The sequence below is a fragment of the Ursus arctos genome, unplaced genomic scaffold (assembly GCF_023065955.2).
Source record: "Ursus arctos isolate Adak ecotype North America unplaced genomic scaffold, UrsArc2.0 scaffold_22, whole genome shotgun sequence".
Taxonomy (NCBI): Eukaryota; Metazoa; Chordata; class Mammalia; order Carnivora; family Ursidae; genus Ursus; species Ursus arctos.
Genome location: NW_026622897.1, coordinates 60,566,322 through 60,584,304, shown reverse-complemented (window position 1 = coordinate 60,584,304; position 17,983 = coordinate 60,566,322). Strand labels below are relative to the sequence as shown.

The window sequence follows — 17,983 nt, the reverse complement described above, 5'->3', positions numbered from 1 at the left end:
CAAGCTCAGATGACCAATTACGTTTAAAATGGAGGGGGAAAAATCACACTTAGAAAAAATGACTCCCAGGTCCCTAACTCTAGTGATTGCATAGGTAAAAGCTACTAAGAGTAAGCATTTACTATCTACTCCAGGCCAAACCCTTTATCTGTATTATTTCCTACAGTCCTCTCGGTAAACCTGAGAAATAAGTAGTATTATTGACCCTAATTTTACAGACGAAGAAATTGAAGCTCAGTGACCAAGTCCTTTCCCGAATGGGTGGTGAAGGCAGGTTCTCTGATTCCCTTCTCTCAGGCTCCGTGCATACACACATCATGGTGACACTGTCGATCTTTAGGATAAACTGTAATACAAGGGCTCAGGCCACAGATTTCTTAACCACAGACACCTGGTACAGCCGTCCACCGAATACTGCGCCCGGGACAACGTGATCAGACTCAGGTGTTCCCCACTAGCCTCCATCATGCGTTTGTAAATTACGCCCTGGGTGGTAACGAGGCTCCCCTTGTGTCTGCACCTAGTAGACGCTGTGTGTCTCCAAAGTTAGCGAGCAACCGAAGTCCTGGCTGTGTCCAAGTAGGAGAAAGGCCTGGCTCCCTTCATTTCTTTCTTTTGGACATTTTCCTACCCTGCCCCTGCCCCTCCACTTCCTAAAGGCCCACCTTTCCGCTATTACAGGTCTGAGGCTCCCAGCCCCAGGCTGGCAGCCCCACCCCATCTGTGCAGGTGGACCTCTGCCCTAGAAACTGCATTTGCTGCCCCATTTACGCCCCATTGTCCCCCGCAGTCCAAGCTGTGAACTCACAAACAGCTGCCGTCTGGAGGCTCTAACCCAGCCCCCGCCATGACAGATCGTCTGGGAAGAGTGGGAGGCACTGCTGTGAACACGAGGGGACTTCACTAGCCCTGCTGGTGCAGCTCTGTGGATGTAGCTGCTGGCGGGGGGGGGGGGGGGCTACCCTGGTGAGGGCCGGGCAACGGGGAGAGGACTCTGCAAGCCGTTCTTTGGACACTTCCAAAAGACATTGTTTCTGGCAAATTCTGCTCATTCCTGGGGTCTCAAGATTCTTACAGAAGGGGGGGAATGGGGTAACCCGGTGATGGGTATTAAGGAGGCCATGTGATGTGATGAGCACTGGGTGTTACGCGCAACTAATGAATCGTACATCAAACCTAAGGATGTATTACAGGTGGGCTAATTGGATTAAAAAAAGAAAGATTCTTACCTTTATACCGTCTTACTCCATCTGGCCCATGTCAGTCCCCGACTACCAGGTGCATGCAAGGTTTCTCATGTCATATCTCTGTTACACAAATCGAGGTCCGAAGACGGTCCGGAAAGCGAAGTGTTGCTATCGCTCTCTGCCTGCCTGCAGGGCACAGTGGGGAATTGTGATCAGGTGGTATCAATACACTTTCGTTTAAAATCCTTGAAGAGGAAAACCAAGGAAACTCCAATTCAAGCAAGGTTTTACCTTGGTCACGGCGTTGGGTGCTTGGAGTGGGTGAGGTGTTCCACCAGTGTTCTCTCATAAAGCTCGGCTCAGTCAACCGGCTTGGTCTGCTGGGACCCTTTGTTCGGGATGACATTTGTGCACAATGCACAATGGACGGGCCAGAGCCAGGGTGAGGAGGAAGGGACGGAGTGGATGGCCACTCGCGTGGGCTGGCCGAGAACCAGGCGAGGACGCAGCCAGCGGCAGGAGGCGGCGGAGGGAGGTGGTTCGCAGGAGGAAGGAGTCACACAGAGCAACAAGAGCTTCGGCACCAGAGGGGAGGAGCGCTTCCGGGCTTTTCTGATCCAAATCCCAGGAAATGTATCTGGAATGAATCCAAATATAAAGAAACAAGCCTGATGACACAAAAATAATAGTGAATTTAGTATATTAGTTTCCCGTTGCTGCTATCTTGAATTACCACAACTTTGCTGTCTTTAAACAGCACAAATGTATTAGTGTCTTTCTTACAGTTTTGGAAGCCAAAGTATACAATCAGTTTCACCGGGCTGAAGGCAAGGTATTGGCAGGGCTGGTCCTTCCAAAGGCTCTCAGGAGAAACCCTCCCTCTTGCCTTTTTCCGCTGCCAGGGGCTGCCTGCCTTGCTTGGCTTGTGGACTCTCCCTCCATCTTCAAGACGGTCACTCCAAGCGCTGCTTCTGGCATCATATTGCCTTCTGATCCCCCCTGCACTCCTCTTATAAGGAATACTGTGACCGCAGTGGGCCCACCGGGACAATGCAGGATAGTCTCCCCATCTCAAGATCTTTAAGTTAATCCCAGCTACAAACCCCTCCTGCCATATAAGGCAGCATTCATGGGTTCTGGGATTTAGGATGTGGGCCTATTTGGGAAGGTCATTACCCAACCTACCACAACGTAGGCTTAAGAGCTAGGACCTCAGAGGTGGTCATCTGTTCAGGGGCAAAATGGAAATAAATCATTCTCAAGGTCAAAAAGCTAATGAAAAAGCCCACAACAGCCCAGACGCTGTTTAGAGAGCAAAGGCTCAAGGGAGTTTGACTTGGCCACAGCATCAGTCCCCCCATGGGAGTTTCGGCAGTGAAGGAGGCTTGTCCCCCCCAACGGAGAAGCTGTCTTGTGGGGCAGAGTCTCACACATCCTAAAACAATGACAACAGACATTCATTCACTCTTTTTCCAGCAAACACTTGCTGAGGGCGTCCTCTTTGCCAGGCCCTACGACCAAGCTGCAGGCCTAGAGTGAGACGTGTGCTCCCGGTCTGTTGCAGGACAGTAGTAAAAGATGAGCCAAACCAGGTGGAACGTGGGTATACAAGCGGCGCATCTACAGTGTGCAGGGTGCTGAGGAGAGAGGGCAAGCACTGCCTTCTCAGAATTCCTGGGAGCCTGACAAATGCCTGCTTTTCATCCTGCTCCACGGGTAACAAAGGGGGATGTGCCGCTGCCTCTGTGCTCACACGGAGGGAGAAAGGGGGGAGAATGGGGCGTAGAGGCAAGTGCTAAGAGAGCCACTAGAAAAACAGAGGTTCCCAATGATTCCAAAGCCAAAAAGAAAGAGCTGGTTGAACCAGAGGGAGAAAATGAAGTTCGTTCTTCATTCATCCATCCGCTCGGTCACTCGGTCACTCATTCGTTCTGTATTTATTGAGCCTCTACCAATTGCCAGGCGCTGTTCTGAGGCCTGGGAAACAACAGGAGTTAACGCAGAGCAAGTCCCGGGGCGCCTGGGTGGCTCAGTCGGGTAAGCATCTGCCTTTGGCTCAGGTCATGATCCCAGGGTCCTGGGACTGAGCCCCTCATCAGGGTCCCTGCTCAGTGGGGAGTCTGCTTCTCCCTCTCCCTCTGCTGCTCCCCCTGCTTCTGCTCTCTCCCTCTCTATCAAATATATAAATAAAATCTTAAAAAAAAAAAAAACCAAAAAACCCAGCAAGCCCTGTCTTCATGGAGATTACACTGTAGTAGAGGGAGAGAAAGAGTAAGCAAATAGGTCAGAAAAACAGTATGTCATCTGCTGACATGTCTTACGGAGACAAATTCAGCAAAAAAGGGGACACCGATGGAAGGACTGTTCCTGTCTTGAGCATTCCCGGAGCATCTACCGTGTGCTAGTGTGCTGAATGTGGCAGGGCAGAGAGGAATTCATTCATTCAATCGCTATCTACTTATTGAATGTTCTCCACGCGACAGTCACTGTGCTCAGTCGCGGAGAAACAAGGTCTCTGCCATAATGGAACGTCGAGACTAGTGTGAGAGTCAGCCATTTAACAATGAAATATACAGGATGTGTAATTACAAGCTGAAGTAAAAGCCATGAATATAATGGGTACATCCACTTAAATTGGGGGATTGGATCAGGCATCTCTAAGGAAGAAGCAATATTTGAACTGAGACCCAAAGAATGTATGAAGGAAAGATATAAACAGTCGTGATAAACAACTGTAATTAGAGCAGAATGGTATTGGCAGAAGGGCTGGGCAACAAGATTAAAAGACAGCAGGGAGACCAGAACCAGACTCATACATACATGAAGACAGGGGTGGCATTGCAGGCCAGTGACCAGGTAAGCAAGTCAACAAATATTACTGAGACAACACATTATCCACATGGAAAAAATTAAGAAAAATTACACAGAAATCAGTTCCAGGTGGTTGAGAGACCTAAATGTTTAAGGAAAAACTTGTCAAAAAAATAGAGAATATCTTTATGATCTTGGATAGAAACAGACAAGTCATTCAAAGCACTAACCCATAAAGGCAAAAGATTGGAGACTGATACATTTGACTACATTGCAATTACAAACTGCTATTCATCAAGAGACAGAGAGAGAGAAGGGAGAGAAGGGGAGGGAGGGATGAAGAGGAAGGAAGGAGGGAAGGAGGGAAGGAAGGAAGGAAGGGAGGAAGGGAGGAAAGGAGAAAGTTGCATACCGGGAGAAAATATTCGTAGCTGATGTAACTGGCAAAGAAGTGGTCTCTAATATATAAAAGACTCCTAAAAATTAGTAAGAAAAAGACACCTCAAGAGAAAAATGGGCAAAAGTCATGAGCAGGCATTTTTTTGCTTGTTTCAGGAAAAAAACCACCATGGGAAATAAACACATGAAGGATGTTCAACCTCCTCGGCTCTTAGGTATATTAGGTTCACAAGTCATCATTTTACAGTTATGAGATTGTCAATAATTAAGATCTCTTACAATAATACCCTGGTACCAGCAAGTATTACGGGAGGTGTCCACTTAGTACGTGCCTGTGCTGGTGTGTATTTGGGGCTGGGGATGGGGAGGGAACCTATTTCTTGGCTTGTCTGCCTCCCTCAGGCCCAGGAGGCGGGGACTCACCTTTGCCACTCGCAAGGGGAGAACTGATGAAATGTGCTGCGAATGACCCCCCCAACCGTCTGTGCCTGCCTTTCCGCCTCCTATTGGTCTAGTGTTGGATACCAGTCCTCTCTCTCTCCCAACAGAGAATGAATGAATGAATGAATGAATGAGCTCTTCGAACGAACGTCTTGACTCCATTACACCCCCATCCGGGCAAACACCCAGCGCTAGACCAGGCCCACAGCAGCAGCTCACTACGCGCGTCGAATGAATATATCCATGCGCTCTCTGAATTGGCCTGAATTCCCATTTCCTTCACCAGGAACCCTCCTCGCACGCAGACGCGCCTCCCGTTCTCCCACCTTGCAGTCCGGACCAGGTGCAGAGAGGAAGTTTCGCGTCCGACTGCTCCGAGAGTGCTGCGAGAGGGCAGGACGGAGCGGGGGGCCACGAATAAACCAGAGATGGCCGCTAGGAACCGGGACCCCGCAGCAGTGGCGGCCCCGCGGGCAGGGAGGGGCAGGGCGAGGGTCGCGCGGGAGAGGAGCTCTGCGGAACCCGCGGGCGGGGGCGTGTGAGCGGTGCGGACAGGGGTTACCGGGGGTGGTCCGCGGAGGGGTTCGGGGGGGTGCTGTGCGCGGCCCGGGGGGAGCGGCAGGGGTTACCGGGGGTGGTCCGCGGAGGGGTTCCGGGGGGGGGGGCTGCGCGCGGGCCGGGGGGAGCGGCAGGGGTTACCGGGGGTGGTCCGCGGAGGGGTTTCGTGGGGGGGGCTGCGCGCGGGCCGGGGGGAGCGGCAGGGGTTACCGGGAATGGTCCGCGGAGGGGTTTCGTGGGGGGGGCTGCGCGCGGGCCGGGGGGAGCGGCAGGGGTTACCGGGGGTGGTCCGCGGAGGGGTTCCGGGGTGGTGCTGTGCGCGGGCCGGGGGGAGCGGCAGGGGTTACCGGGAATGGTCCGCGGAGCGGTTCGGCGGGGGACGCTGTGCGCGGGGCGGCGGAGCGGGCAGGGGTTCCTGGGAGGGGGGAGCGGGGTGCGCGGGGGCGGCCGGGCGCGCGTTGCCGGCCTAGCGCCTCCCCTGGCGTCGGCCCGCGAGTCTGCGAGGCTTCCCGGTCCGCCAGGCGGAGCTGCGGGCGCGCCCCCGAGTTGGCCCGACGCGCCGCGGCCTAGCAGCCAGCCCCACTTCGACGACATGTTCGGCGTCTCGTTCCGGGTGGGTGCCCGGGGCGCGGCGGGGCGAGGCCGCGGACGTCCGACGGGGTCCCGGGCCGGCTCGGCGGGCGAGGCCCAGGGCGTGGGCCGGGCGGGGCCGCGAGGGGCGGGGCGCGGGGCGGGCCCGAGAGGCGCCAGGGCAGCGTGGGGTGGCGGCGAGCGGGGCGCCGCGGCCCTTCCCCGGTCCCGCCGCCGCTGGCTGGGGTCGGACCCCGGGCGGGCCGGCGGAGCGGGCGGCGGGGCGGGGTTGGGGGCGGGGGCGAGAGCCCAACCGAGTGGCTGCATCGAGTGGCCAGGCCGCCTTCGCCTGCCTTGGAGGGTGCTGGTGTGTCCCGAGGCGCTAAGGTAATGGAGCACCCACAGATCGGAGGTACTCACCCCACCCCAACCCGCCCGAACCTGGTTGAGGGAGTACTGGGGGTGGTGAGCCCCATCCCCTGCCTAGCAGTCAGCGGCAAGTACCTGCTGGAGGACACAGCGTCTATCCTCCCTCTTCAGTTCTGTCTTCGGGGGCTGGGACGTTCATAATAGACTGTGGGTTAGAAGCAGTGCCAGCAGGGGTGCCTGGGTAGCTCAGTTGGTTAAGCTTCCGAAGTGATCCCAAGGCCCTGAGACTGAGCCCCACATCAGACTCAGGCGGTAGAGCCTGCTTGGAATTCTCTCTCTCCCTCCCCACCCACCCTCACTCTCCAAAAAAAAAAAAAAAAAGAAAGAAAGAAAGAAAGAGAAAGAAAGCAGCAGCAAAGGAAGAAAGAAAGAAAGAAAGAAAGAAAGGGAAAGAAAGCAGCAGCAGCACCATCCCCTCAAGGAGGGGACTCCCAGGACTTGCACCCTTGCACCCCTGGATGTACCAAGTTGGAGGCAGCTGGGAAGGAAGGGCCTGGTGACATTAATTCTGCCTGGCCTTGTCTCATCTGCAGCTGGCTCCTCCCTATCCTCCAGGTCCTCCATAGGATCAGCCTTAATTGTTTTTGTGTGGTTTTTTTAAAGATTTTATTTATTTATTTGAGAAAGAGAGAGCGTGGAGGTGGGGGGGGGGGTTGGAGGGAGGAGCAGAGGGAGACAGAGAAGCAGACTCCCCACTGAACAGGGAGCCTGATGTGGGGCTCAATCCCAGGACCCTGAGATCCTGACCTGAGCTGAAGGCAGACACCCAACGGATGGAGCCACCCAGGCGCCCTGCATTCTGTTTTATTACCTCTCCCTCTGTCTGGATTCTGGGCACAGCCCAGCTTCTTCTGCGCCTTTGGTGTGGGGGGAGGGCGCTGCTGTGCCCAGGGCAGGCAGGACCTGAGGTGCTCTGCTCACATTCTGTCCGGCTAGGACCCGTCCCTGCTCCTTGCCATCACCATCATTGGAGTCACCGTGGTCCTGTTGGCCCTGAGGAATATGAACTCACGGAGAAGACATACCACCTTACAGGACTCTGAAACCAAGTACCCGCTGCCCCTGATTGAGAAAGAGGTAGTGGAGTCAGCCCACCCCCTCCACTGTCAGCTTGAAAGAGAAGAGGACAAGAGTGGTGGAGAATGTGCTGGCTGGGAAGGCAGGGCCGTGGGACAGGCATTTCATGGCCTCCAGTTTGCTCCCCACTGCCTCCGTGTGTGTGTGTGTGTGTGTGTGTGTGTGTGTGTGTGTGTGTGTGTGCGCGCGCGCGCGCACGCACTGGGCTCTTACCAAATAGAGCTCTTTCCTTTCCCAGGCATTTGAGTTGCTCAGAAAGGCTTCTGGAAAGCTGACAGAGCTTGCTTTGTTTTCTATTTTATAGGAAATCAACCACAACACCCGGAGGTTCCGCTTTGGACTGCCCTCACCAGACCATGTCTTGGGGCTTCCTGTAGGTGAGTGGGGTTTGGGGTCATCACCAGGACTGGGTCTTGCAGGCACTCTCTTCCTCTCTGAAACTCAGTGGGGCTGTAGAGGTTGCCCTGTTAACCTTTCGTAAGACAGGTAAGCTCAGAGCTGTAGAGAGATACGCTAGGGGACAGTCCGTTTCCTTTCTCATTGTTCGATGTGGGCTGACACAGTGATGTCTCAGTGAGTATTGAAACGACGTGAATCTAGAATCAGAAAGTCTAAGATCTCATCACAGTCTCCTTGCTGGGCAACCTTAGGCAAGTCCTTCAACCTCTCTGAGCCTTGGTCTATGAAATGGAGTTTCCCGGGCCTGCCTGCCACTTGGGCTGTTGTGAAGGTAAAGTGACCGATGGGTGTGAAAATTGACAACGTGCAAAGTGCTGTGTACATGTGAGGGATGGAGGGAACTGATGTCCTCTACAGTCAGGAGAAAGGCCCAGAATATGTAGAGAGGCAGGAGGGAGTCAGATGTGTCTTCCCTGCACGGTGTCTTTTTAGCAGACACCTCAGACCAACACAAGGAGGGACCCAGCGTGATACCAGCCCTAGGAGGCCTAGAGTTCCGAGTTACCCCATTTCTAGTCTGTAACACTGCCAGACGCCCAAGTCTGTCTTAGTGAGATAGAAAACCTCTGCTAGGTCCACAGCCTGGGGATTCAGAGCATTGAACAAACTGCCAGTGCTGCTTGCCAGCCTGGTGGAGACCCTAATCCCTGCCTCCTTGTCCTGTGTGTGTTGGACAGAACCTTGACCTCTCCTCTATCAGGTCATGAAATCACTCACCAGGCAGCCAGCCTGGCCCCTGAGCCTCCTTGCTGCTGCTTCTTCCTGTCTCCATCCACAAGAGCTCCGCGTCAGCCTGCCTTCCAGCCCTCTGCCTGGCCTGTGGGGTCAGTCCTGTTGGCAAGAAGCCTAAAAGAAGGAAAAATGATGAGAAATAGAATTTCTTAGAATCTGCCATGACCCATCGTCTTCTTCACCCTGGTGCAGGCGGTGCAGAGTTAGCATGACAGGTAGTTTAGAGGCTTCTGGAAGAGTCCGCTATGAGGGACTCCCAGCTCAGCTGAAACAAAGCAGGTGAGAAATGGGGCCCACCAGGGCAGCCCCATTTTCTCTGGGGATGGACATGGCCAGGCCAGGCCTAGGTTGGCTGCATCTGAACAAGCCTTTCTGAGGTCCCCGGGTTCACATTTGTTCTCAGGAGGAAGCTGCCTCGGGCATTTATTTCTGCGTGTCCCCAACATGCAGCCAGGCCATAGCCAGAGTGGCTGAGCCTGTTCTTTCTTCTTTCCCTTCCCTTCAGTTTAATTCCAGTGTAGAGCCTGTCCTTTCTTAACCCCGAGTGTTTGCACCTCAGTCTTCAGGGCCTCCTCAGAGACCCCGAGGACTTCCAGGGCTTCCGCTCCGAAGCAACTGGAAGGACCCGCTCCTCAGGTGCCGCCTTCCTCCTCTCCTCTCTGCCCTTCCTCCTCCTCCTTTCTGTCTCTGCCGGCTCTCCCCAACTGTCGGCATATCCGCCCCGTCTTTCCTGCAGTTTCTACTCCCTGGGATGGCACAGAGCTTCCTCTTGCCTCTGTCTCCTAGCGGCTCCTGCCCGCACCACTGTTCACACCACTATTCCTCGTAGTCACCCAAGTGTCCCACTGTAGATCCAGCAGCGACCTGAGCAGCCCCGCCCATCCTGTGACACTGGGAGGTAGTCCCGGTCCGTTCGGTTCTACCCTGCAGGGGCAGAACTCCACGGCTCAAAACTTTACTCTTCCTCAAGCAGAGCCATAGGCCAGGAAGACACGATACTCTTTCTAGAATTCCTGGTCTGTGGTGTCTAAACCCGGGGACCCAGCGTGCGTGTGAGCCTAGGCCAGCCCTGTGCCAGGCAGCAGGGGCAGATGAGGGGGCGGTGGTTCATTCACAGACCCCAGCGATCCACCCAGGTCAGGAAGAAATGACTTTGTGAAGGCAACAGAGTTTGCTTTAAAAGGGAAGCACCCCTTTCTGTTATTTTTAATACTCAATCTCCAACCTGAGCGAGCTCGTCCCGTTCTACAGGGGCCTCTGACGCCGGCAGCGGGCACTCACGTGAAGCTCCCAACTCCACCGGGAGGGAGGCAGGGCAGGCCTATCGTCCCCACTCACCCGGAGAGGCGAAGTCACTTGCCCAGGGCTGTATGCAGAGCGACAAGGGCAGGCCTGGGACCCAGGCATCGCGGCTCTGGGCGCCTTCCCCGCCCGGCCCTGCTGCCGTGCACGCCGCCACACCAGGCACTCGCCTCCCTGAAGCTCGCCCTTTATGGGAGTCCCGGGTCCTGTTTCGGTGGGCTGTGCTCACGTTTAACATGGGATGCCTTTCCTGTAGGTAACTATGTCCATCTCCTGGCCAAAATTGATGGTGTTCTGGTGGTCAGGGCTTACACGCCGGTGTCCAGCGATGATGACCGAGGCTTTGTGGACTTGATTATAAAGGTAAGTGTGCCCGCCGCGTCCGGCTGCCTCACCCCCCCAAGCCTAGGAAAGGTGGTGGGGTGGAGAAGGAACCCATGTCCTCGGAAGGGCTTTGCGGCAGTGGCATGGAACAGCGAAGCTACGGGCTCGGTGAAGTCCTCAGGGGTGCTTGGAGCAACTGTGAGTGCAGAGGACTCGCACAGCAATGTTTCCAGCAGCAAATGGAATTCTGAGTTGTATGCAGCTGTGGCCTCCAGTCTGAGGGTATACAAGCCAGGCTGTCTTATGTTTCAGATCTACTTCAAAGACGTGCACCCCAATTATCCAGAAGGGGGGAAGATGACTCAGCACTTGGAGAACATGAACATTGGGGACACCATCCTTTTCCGAGGGCCAAGCGGTCGCCTGTTCTATCATGAGCCAGGTACTGGGGGGCTCACACTGGGCCTCCCGCTGAAAGGAAGAAGATTCCTGTGGTGGTTCCACTGCTGTAGAAAACCTCTCAGGGTTGGGTCCTGAGGACTTGTGCTTAAAGCCTTCGTACATTCACTCAACACACATACTTGACGAGATCGTAAGCTTCACTAAGGTAGGAGAGTGCTGGGGTGTTTCCTCACGGAAACTGGACCTCCAGCACGATGCCCGATGTAGAAGAGGTGCCTGCGAAGGCTGAGCAGTGGAAAGACGGAGGGATGGCGTCCACACTCGTCCTTACCACGTACTCCTCACTGACTCGCTCGTTCATGCTGTGGCTGGCAGTGCTCTGTGAGGCTCGCTTAACTTCACCGCGAACCCCTCCTCCCTCAGAACAAAAGGTCCAGCGAGTCCTCGGCTCGGTTTCCACTTTGCGCACCGGGGCACCGGGGATGGCGGAGGGGGCCGCCCTGGCAGGCTTCTCTGGTTAAGAACCGTGCGGCCCCTTCCTCGGGTGGCCGTGCCTCCTGGGAGACCCAAGGAAAGCCCGTGATCTCTTACAAGCTCTCAGGCAAGGGCTGCAGAAGTCAGAGGGGGCCTCTGTGTTTCTAGGGAACTTTTCAATCAAGGCATACAAGACGAGTGAGCCTGAAAGGAAGCTGGTCAGTCACCTGGGAATGATCGCTGGGGGCACAGGTGAGAGGCTTCCGGGGCTTCATCCACAGGGTGGGCCCCGAGACCCTTCTCACTTTGGAGTCATTTGATCCTGGAGGAGACCCTTCCATGGCTGCTTCACATGGGAGTGCAGGGTTGGTGACAGGCCTGGGAACGGACCCCACGTACCCTGCTCCCCTGACCCAACGTGCTGGCCGCCCCAGGAAGTCAGGCTGGGGCCCCTGGAAGAGTCTGGGGACCGAGCTGAGTAGGCCCACACATGGTCTCCCAGCAGGTCAAGCCCGATGCTTCCCATCCCTTGAGAATTCATGTCTGAAAGACTAGAACAGATGTGTAAGGACACCTGCAATGTGCCAGGCACCATCATAGGTGCTTATAAAACGGTCACACTTACTTGTCATTCATTCTGTTGCACGCATGGGGACACCGAAGAGCTCAGACGGGCACCTGACTCACCCTCCTCAGACAGCAAGATGGGGGGGTGAAGGGGGGGGCGGGGGGCTGGGTGTGAAACCAGCCTGTTCAGAGCCAGGGCTCCTTCCATCTTGCCATGTGGACATGAGAACAGAAGGGGGAACCAACATGAAGGGCAGTTTTCCACTCTGAGTCTGGGGGCAGGCGTGAGACAAGTAGGACTGGGGCTAAGGCAGACTGTGAGGGGCTGCAGACCGGGGATCACGGGTGCTGGAGGGGGAGGGCGAGCTGCTAGCTGTGTCCCGCCCGCTCCCGTCCCAGGGATTACGCCCATGCTGCAGCTCATTCGCCACATCACCAAGGACCCCAGCGACAGGACCAGGATGTCCCTCATCTTTGCCAACCAGGTCAGTTCTGCCGAGTTGGCCCTGAGCTTGGAGGGGCAGGATGGCATGTTTGCTCAGCGGGGCGCCCGCGTTCACGCCCCCCACCCCAGCTCTCGCTGCCCCTGCTCAGCCGGGGTTTGGGGGTGCAGCCGCCAGAGGAGAGAAGTCTAGGCCTGGTTTTCCACTTGTTTTTAACTGTCTCCCCAGCCACCCTATGGACTAAGCTTTCCTTCCTTCACATGGAATTCTGTTTTTCTGAGTATAAAATCATAGATACCCTCAGTAGAAATTTCAGAAAATACAGAAGTATCTAAATACTTGACTTTTCTTTCTTCTCTACACACCAGTATTTGCAGTTACATTTATGTATTGCTTGGTTTTCTCACTCAACATTACGTGAACATTTTCTTCTCATCGAACCTCTTTATATCTTCATCGGTCTGTATCAAGTTGCACCATAATTTACTGTATTTTCTGCATTCAGATTGTTTTCAGTTTTCACAGTTGTAAAGGATAAAATGAACGATACCGCCCAGGCTTGATGCCTTTTAGATTATTTTCTTAAATAGGATCCTAGAAGTAGAATTGCTGGCCCAAGAACGGTGACGAGAACATTTTAAGACCCAGGCCCTCTCTGCGGCACTTCTGAGCCGGGGACGAGCTCCAGCCTCTGCTTCCCGCTGCTTCAGCTCTCCCGCGCTGTTGTGTCGGCTGGTACCTTACATGTTGCTGCCTTCACCCCTTGCACTCCCTGAAGATCTCCTGGGCCCACACTCAGCTCGTTCCGACTGGGTTCCAACTGGGGGTGGGGGGCTGGGACCTCTGAGTGAGGCCACCCCGCTGGGGCCCGGCCGTGGCCTCCAGCTGGACAGCAGTGCCCACGAGAGAGAGGGCTGGGAGTGCGGGAGCTGCAGCAGAACCTTTGTTTGCCCCAGGAGTCGTGGCGAGAGCACTCCCACTCGAGTGGGGGCAGCTAGGGCAGAAGTGTGCTGAGCCATGTGCTCAGTGTGGGGACCAAGTAGGACGTCCCCAGAGGGGCTTTGCTCCTGTTGCTTCTTTTCTAGACAGAGGAGGATATCTTGGTGAGAAAGGAGCTTGAAGAAGTTGCCAGAACTCACCCAGAGCAGTTCGACCTATGGTACACCCTGGACAGGCCTCCTGTTGGTACGATCCCCATGGTCCCCACTGTGGGTTAGCTCCAACCCTGACCCACCTCAGAACTAGTCCCTGGGTTTGTTTGCTAAAAGGACTGTGCTTGGGAGCTGAGACCATCATTTCTGTCCCCGCGCTTGAGGGAGAGAGGAGTGGGGACAACCTGCTTGTAAGAGCAGTCAGGGGCAGGTGTCTGATAGCAGCAGTCCATACACGCACTAAACCTCAGGAGGGACTTGGAGGGATACCCAAGGGATACCCATGCTACATTCGACACAGCATCCAGACATCACACACATGGCCATGGACCCCTCGCCCCCTTACCACCCAGTTTCTCCTGGACAGCAGCCATCACATGGGGAGCCCCAGGCAGTTGCGGCAGCCCTAGCCAGCACCCAGCCACCACCCACACCCTGCACCTTCAAGCTGCCTCTGCTATGGCACCCGGCTGTGCCTGCCTTGTCATATAGCTCAATGCCCAGCAGAGGGCGCCCCCCAACTGAGCCACAGACCCCAGGCCTGCTCCACCCTGCCCAGCCCCAGCTCCCCGCCTTGACTCACACCACACCTCACCGTTGTGTTCTCCATCCCTGCCCCTGCTTGCGGCATCAGACACTAGCTGGGGGCCTCACGGTCCCAGCAGTGAGCCTGGGATCCGGGGTCAATACTGAAGAAGGCTGCCTGGGTCTCCCATGTCCTTGCTTCCCGACTTCTCTGCAGAGAGCAGCAGTGCAGACTTCTAAGCCTTGGAGAGTAGCCTTGCCTCCCTCTTTGGAGGTGGGGGGGTGAGGACCGGAGGCTTGGGGTCAGGGGCTCCACCCGGCACCCTCACAGCTCTTTTCTCCTTGTGCTTCATCTCAGGCTGGAAGTACAGCTCAGGCTACATCACCGCCAACATGATCAAGGAGCACCTCCCTCCTCCTGGGCCGTCCACGCTCATCCTGGTGTGTGGCCCACTGCCCCTGATCCAGACGGCTGCTCGCCCTAACCTGGAGAAACTGGGCTACACCACGGATATGATTTTCACTTACTGATACCGCCCTCGCTCCCGGCAGATTTGCCTGGCCCCTGGCATCTGTTTCAGAGCGGGCTTCGCCTCACCACATTAAACCAGGATGTGCTCCCAAGTGCCTTGTAACGCACCCTCCGGCACGTGGCTTCTCACTCGGGGTGGGCCTAAGAAGCGTTCAAGGGGCCGGAGGCAGACTGGTTTCTGAGGCCTCCTAGCTTGGGAGGCTCGGAGGAACTCCGCTTCAGAATCTTGCCCCATAGTTTAATGAAATCAACTTCAGGACAAAGCAGATGGCCCGGGAGATGTGGCTCTGTGGGGAACCCGCCGGGCAGTTAGGAGGCCTTGGCCAGCCCTACATGTGAACGGTCTTGTGTGTGTCCAAGGGAGGTCAGAACTGGCGAAAGTACAGGGGCAGAATTCCAGAAGGATCCAAGTGGGGTCATATCAACTCCACTACTCTCTCTCGAACTCCCCTCTCCAGAACGTTGTTGTTACAGTCAGACCTGCTAGAGGGCCCAGGCACCCCCATGTGCACTCTTCTTCTTCCACAGGAGACCCTGGAAGTGGGAACGGTGTTACAAGGCATTAGAGCAGTCGTAGAGCCGCAGGGCAGGCAGGCCCCAGCCATGCTAGACTCCCTGGGCTTTGCGCAATGGACGGAGACAAGGGCCCTGGTTTTTTAGCATCTTCTAAATGCCAGGCCCCATTCTGGTGTGGCGGGGTGGGTGGTGAGCACAGAAGCTTCGGAACTTGCAAAGGAGATTAGGCTCCAGGAGTATTCCTGAAATCCTTCCCACTGCTAACCCCAAGTGACGTGACCACACCAGCCTTGGCTGTTTGCGGCCAGGCTGACGTGCTGCTCCGTGACCTGGCGTGGGTAGAACCCGTCCGGCACCTTAGTTTGAGTCATTCTCATAACAAGGCAGAGATTCCCTGGGGACTTTGTTCTCCGAGTTACAGATGAGGAAAGTGAGGCTCTAAGACGAAGTTGTTGTCCTCCCGTCATTCCAACAGGAGGCAGCGACGCTGGCCTTCAGACCTGGGTGCTTAATTCCAAGTCCTTCCCTTTCTGCAAAAACTGGCATTGTAGCATTGTTGCTGCGACAAGTGTCACTGGATTAGTGTGTGCGTGCACGTGCGTGTGTGAGGGGTACAGGAGAGGGTAAGATGGCTCTAGAGAATTCACCGAAGTGCAGCTGTGCCCTGCCTAGGGATGGTCTCACAGAGGGCAGGTAGGGGTGCAGTGGGTGTGGGGGGGAGGGGCTGCGAGCCTTCACCCATGCGTGTTCAGCGCCCCCCCAGCAGATCCCTACTTGGAGGAAGACACTCCGCTGGGTGCAGGAGGAGGATAAAGAACCCACCCTCATTCTTTCCTCTAGCACAGAGCTTACCTGCTTACTCCCTGCTTTCGCTGGTCCCCGCCCGGCCACCTGTGTTTCCACAGGACCTGGCTCACAGGGCCTTTCCTGATCTGCCAGCAGCTGACCTTACCAGGTTTTCCTTCCCTGGGCCGCCCACTTTTACCCCATCAGTGGTTCTCAATGAGGGCAGTTTTGCCCCCCGGGGAACATTCGGCGCAGTCTGGAGGCACTTTTGGTTGTCACAAGCAGAGGAGGGGTGCTCCCGGCTTCCAGGAAGTGGAGGACGGTGCTCGACGTCCCGCAGCACACGAGACAGCCCCCATCACGACCAGCTATCCAGCCCTAAGTGACAACCGCACAGAGGCTGAGCCACCCTGCTCTGGTCTGAGCGGCTTCGGGCACTTGCTTGGATGTGCTGGGATGTTCCAGGGCCATTTGCCTGGAGCGCCTTTCCCCTCTGTTACACTCGGGGAACGAGACTCATTTCTGAAATCAAGTAGCCCCTCTTCCTGAAGCCTTTTCCGTCCGCTCCCCCAGCTCACCATTAAACATGACTACTACTTTCTATCAGAGCACCTGTAACTTTCAGCACACGTGTTTGAAACAGAGGTGTACCCACTAGACCAGCAGCACCTCAGACAAGGACCTTGACATTCGTGCCTAGATCTCCGGCCCTTCTCAGCCTGGCACGGAACACGCTTAACCCGCACACACGAAGGGGTGAGTGGACGGACCACGGCATCACGGCCTGCGTGGAGTCCTGGTGCGGTCTGAGGACCAGGGCTCTCTTACTCCCGTCTGTACAGGAGTGAGCCCACAGCAGGTGCTCGGTGCGTCTGTGCCGAGAGTGGCTGTGGTGAGCGAGACAGACGCACAATGGGAGGACCAGGCGGTCCCAGGCTCGAGCACAGACAGCACAGTGGGACACACGCACCTCCAAGCTACGCATCAGTGAGGGCTTCCTGAAAGAAGTGGTGGCTTGCTGGCTCTTGACGGGCAGAACTTGGCCTTGTGAGGGGGACCAGGGGGAAAACGACACCTCACAGTGAGGGAAGACAGGGGCACAGGCGACAGAGTGGGTTTGTGAGGCTGAAGACTCAGAAGGGCCCTGGGTGCTGCCTAAGGCTTTTGAACTCCTCTCTCAATTCTGGAACTGAGGGGTTCTGAGCAGAACGGTAACAGGATGAAAATGGGGTTTTGGGGGGAAGGCCACTCTGGGATAGGGGACAACTTCTGGAAGGACCAACTGGGGAGGTGACAGACCAAGGAGGAGACCAGCTTTGGAAAGCAGAGGAGAGAGGATGCCTGAGCTGTGACAGGGAGGAAGAGGATGGGGCTGTCATCGGTGGGGGGACTGGCTGGGAGGGACGGTATGGCTGGGGGCACGTACCTGGGCCTCTCCCCAGGTAGGGGACACCACAGGGAACAGGCTGCTGTGGGCAGGACAGCTGGGTGGAAACGTTCGGGGTGTGCGAGGACCGTCCACCGGGGGGAGCTGTGTGATCAGACTAGGGTGACGGTGCCCGTGTGCCTGCGCGTGCTGGGGCCGCCTCTGCTCAGACCCGAGGAGGCCCAGCCACACTGACCACCTGACGCCCTGTTGCAGAGGAGGGTAGGACGAGGGCAGTGAGGGCCGTGGGAGGAGTCCCACTGCTCCTTCCCTGTGCTCTCCCTGGCCGGGCTCCTGGGAAGGGAAGTACCCCATGTGTGGAAGCAGCCAGGAGGGGCTCCCTGTCATTTCAGCCAGCTCAGCCACTACAGGACAGCTTGAACTTTTTTTTCCCAGAATTTTCTTCCAGCAGAGCTTTTATGAACTCCCTGCCCTTCCCCTTTGGCACGAGAACCTCCCAAACGTCACCTGGAAGAGCATGAGCCATTGAGTCTGTGCTGACGTCTCACTGCCCTCCCACAGAAGTGGGGTGCAGTCCACGTATAAAAGTACAAAAGGTATAAAAGCTGTAGTGAGGAGCACGGCATGGTTGAAAACACCAGGCCCCCAGGGCCACCTGCTGGACATCTGTTCCCCGCTCTGCTTGCTCCTGTCCGCACCACGTCCGAGGTGTCCCGCCAGCCTGTCTGGGCTCTGCAGGTGGCCATGCCAGCTCCCCCTGGACGCAAAGACTCGGGGCCCCCACACGTGCCTCTCTGGGCTCTCGGCCACGAAGAACGTCATCTCCAGTCCTCAGAGTTGGGAGCGGCCAGGCGAGAGTCGTTCAGCAGCTGGTCCTGGCTCAGCAGCGTCTGAAAGGACACAGCCCAGGG

At 56.2% G+C, this 17,983-nt stretch overlaps 3 protein-coding genes across 28 annotated transcripts in view; 1 reads left to right on the top strand and 2 right to left on the bottom strand.

The window, feature by feature from the left end:
- LOC113245804 (olfactory receptor 1030-like) overlaps positions 1-1,824 on the bottom strand; it is a 101,612-nt gene extending 99,788 nt beyond the window's left edge. The window contains exons 1-2 of the mRNA XM_026486107.4: positions 1,479-1,824; positions 1,230-1,373 (exon numbers count right to left, since the gene is read on the bottom strand). The gene's annotated coding sequence lies outside the window, so the exon portion shown is untranslated. The remainder of the gene's footprint in view (positions 1-1,229; positions 1,374-1,478) is intronic.
- Positions 1,825-5,895: 4,071 nt separating this feature from the next.
- Positions 5,896-14,489, top strand: LOC113245876 (NADH-cytochrome b5 reductase 2). 4 transcript variants are annotated; one of them, XM_026486216.4, is made up of 9 exons: positions 5,896-6,009; positions 7,332-7,472; positions 7,777-7,849; positions 10,222-10,328; positions 10,602-10,731; positions 11,334-11,417; positions 12,132-12,217; positions 13,261-13,360; positions 14,210-14,385. In XM_026486216.4, the coding sequence occupies exons 1-9, from the start codon at positions 5,989-5,991 to the stop codon at positions 14,380-14,382; spliced, it is 915 nt and encodes a 304-aa protein (XP_026342001.1). In that variant the 5' UTR covers positions 5,896-5,988; the 3' UTR covers positions 14,383-14,385. The 4 variants fall into 4 exon arrangements, with proteins under 4 accessions (XP_026342001.1, XP_026342003.1, XP_026342002.1 ...); XM_026486217.4 differs by lacking the exon at positions 5,896-6,009 and adding an exon at positions 6,248-6,353 and having other exon boundaries at positions 14,210-14,488; XM_057316953.1 differs by lacking the exon at positions 5,896-6,009 and adding an exon at positions 6,287-6,378 and having other exon boundaries at positions 14,210-14,489.
- The window catches only part of PPFIBP2 (PPFIA binding protein 2), a 150,839-nt gene continuing 142,689 nt past the window's right edge, over positions 9,834-17,983 (bottom strand). For all 23 annotated transcript variants that reach the window (XM_044379463.3, XM_057316943.1, XM_048217484.2 and 20 more), the window contains one exon: positions 9,834-17,962. In XM_044379463.3, the coding sequence (XP_044235398.2) occupies positions 17,891-17,962 (72 nt within the window). In that variant the 3' untranslated portion in view covers positions 9,834-17,890. The remainder of the gene's footprint in view (positions 17,963-17,983) is intronic.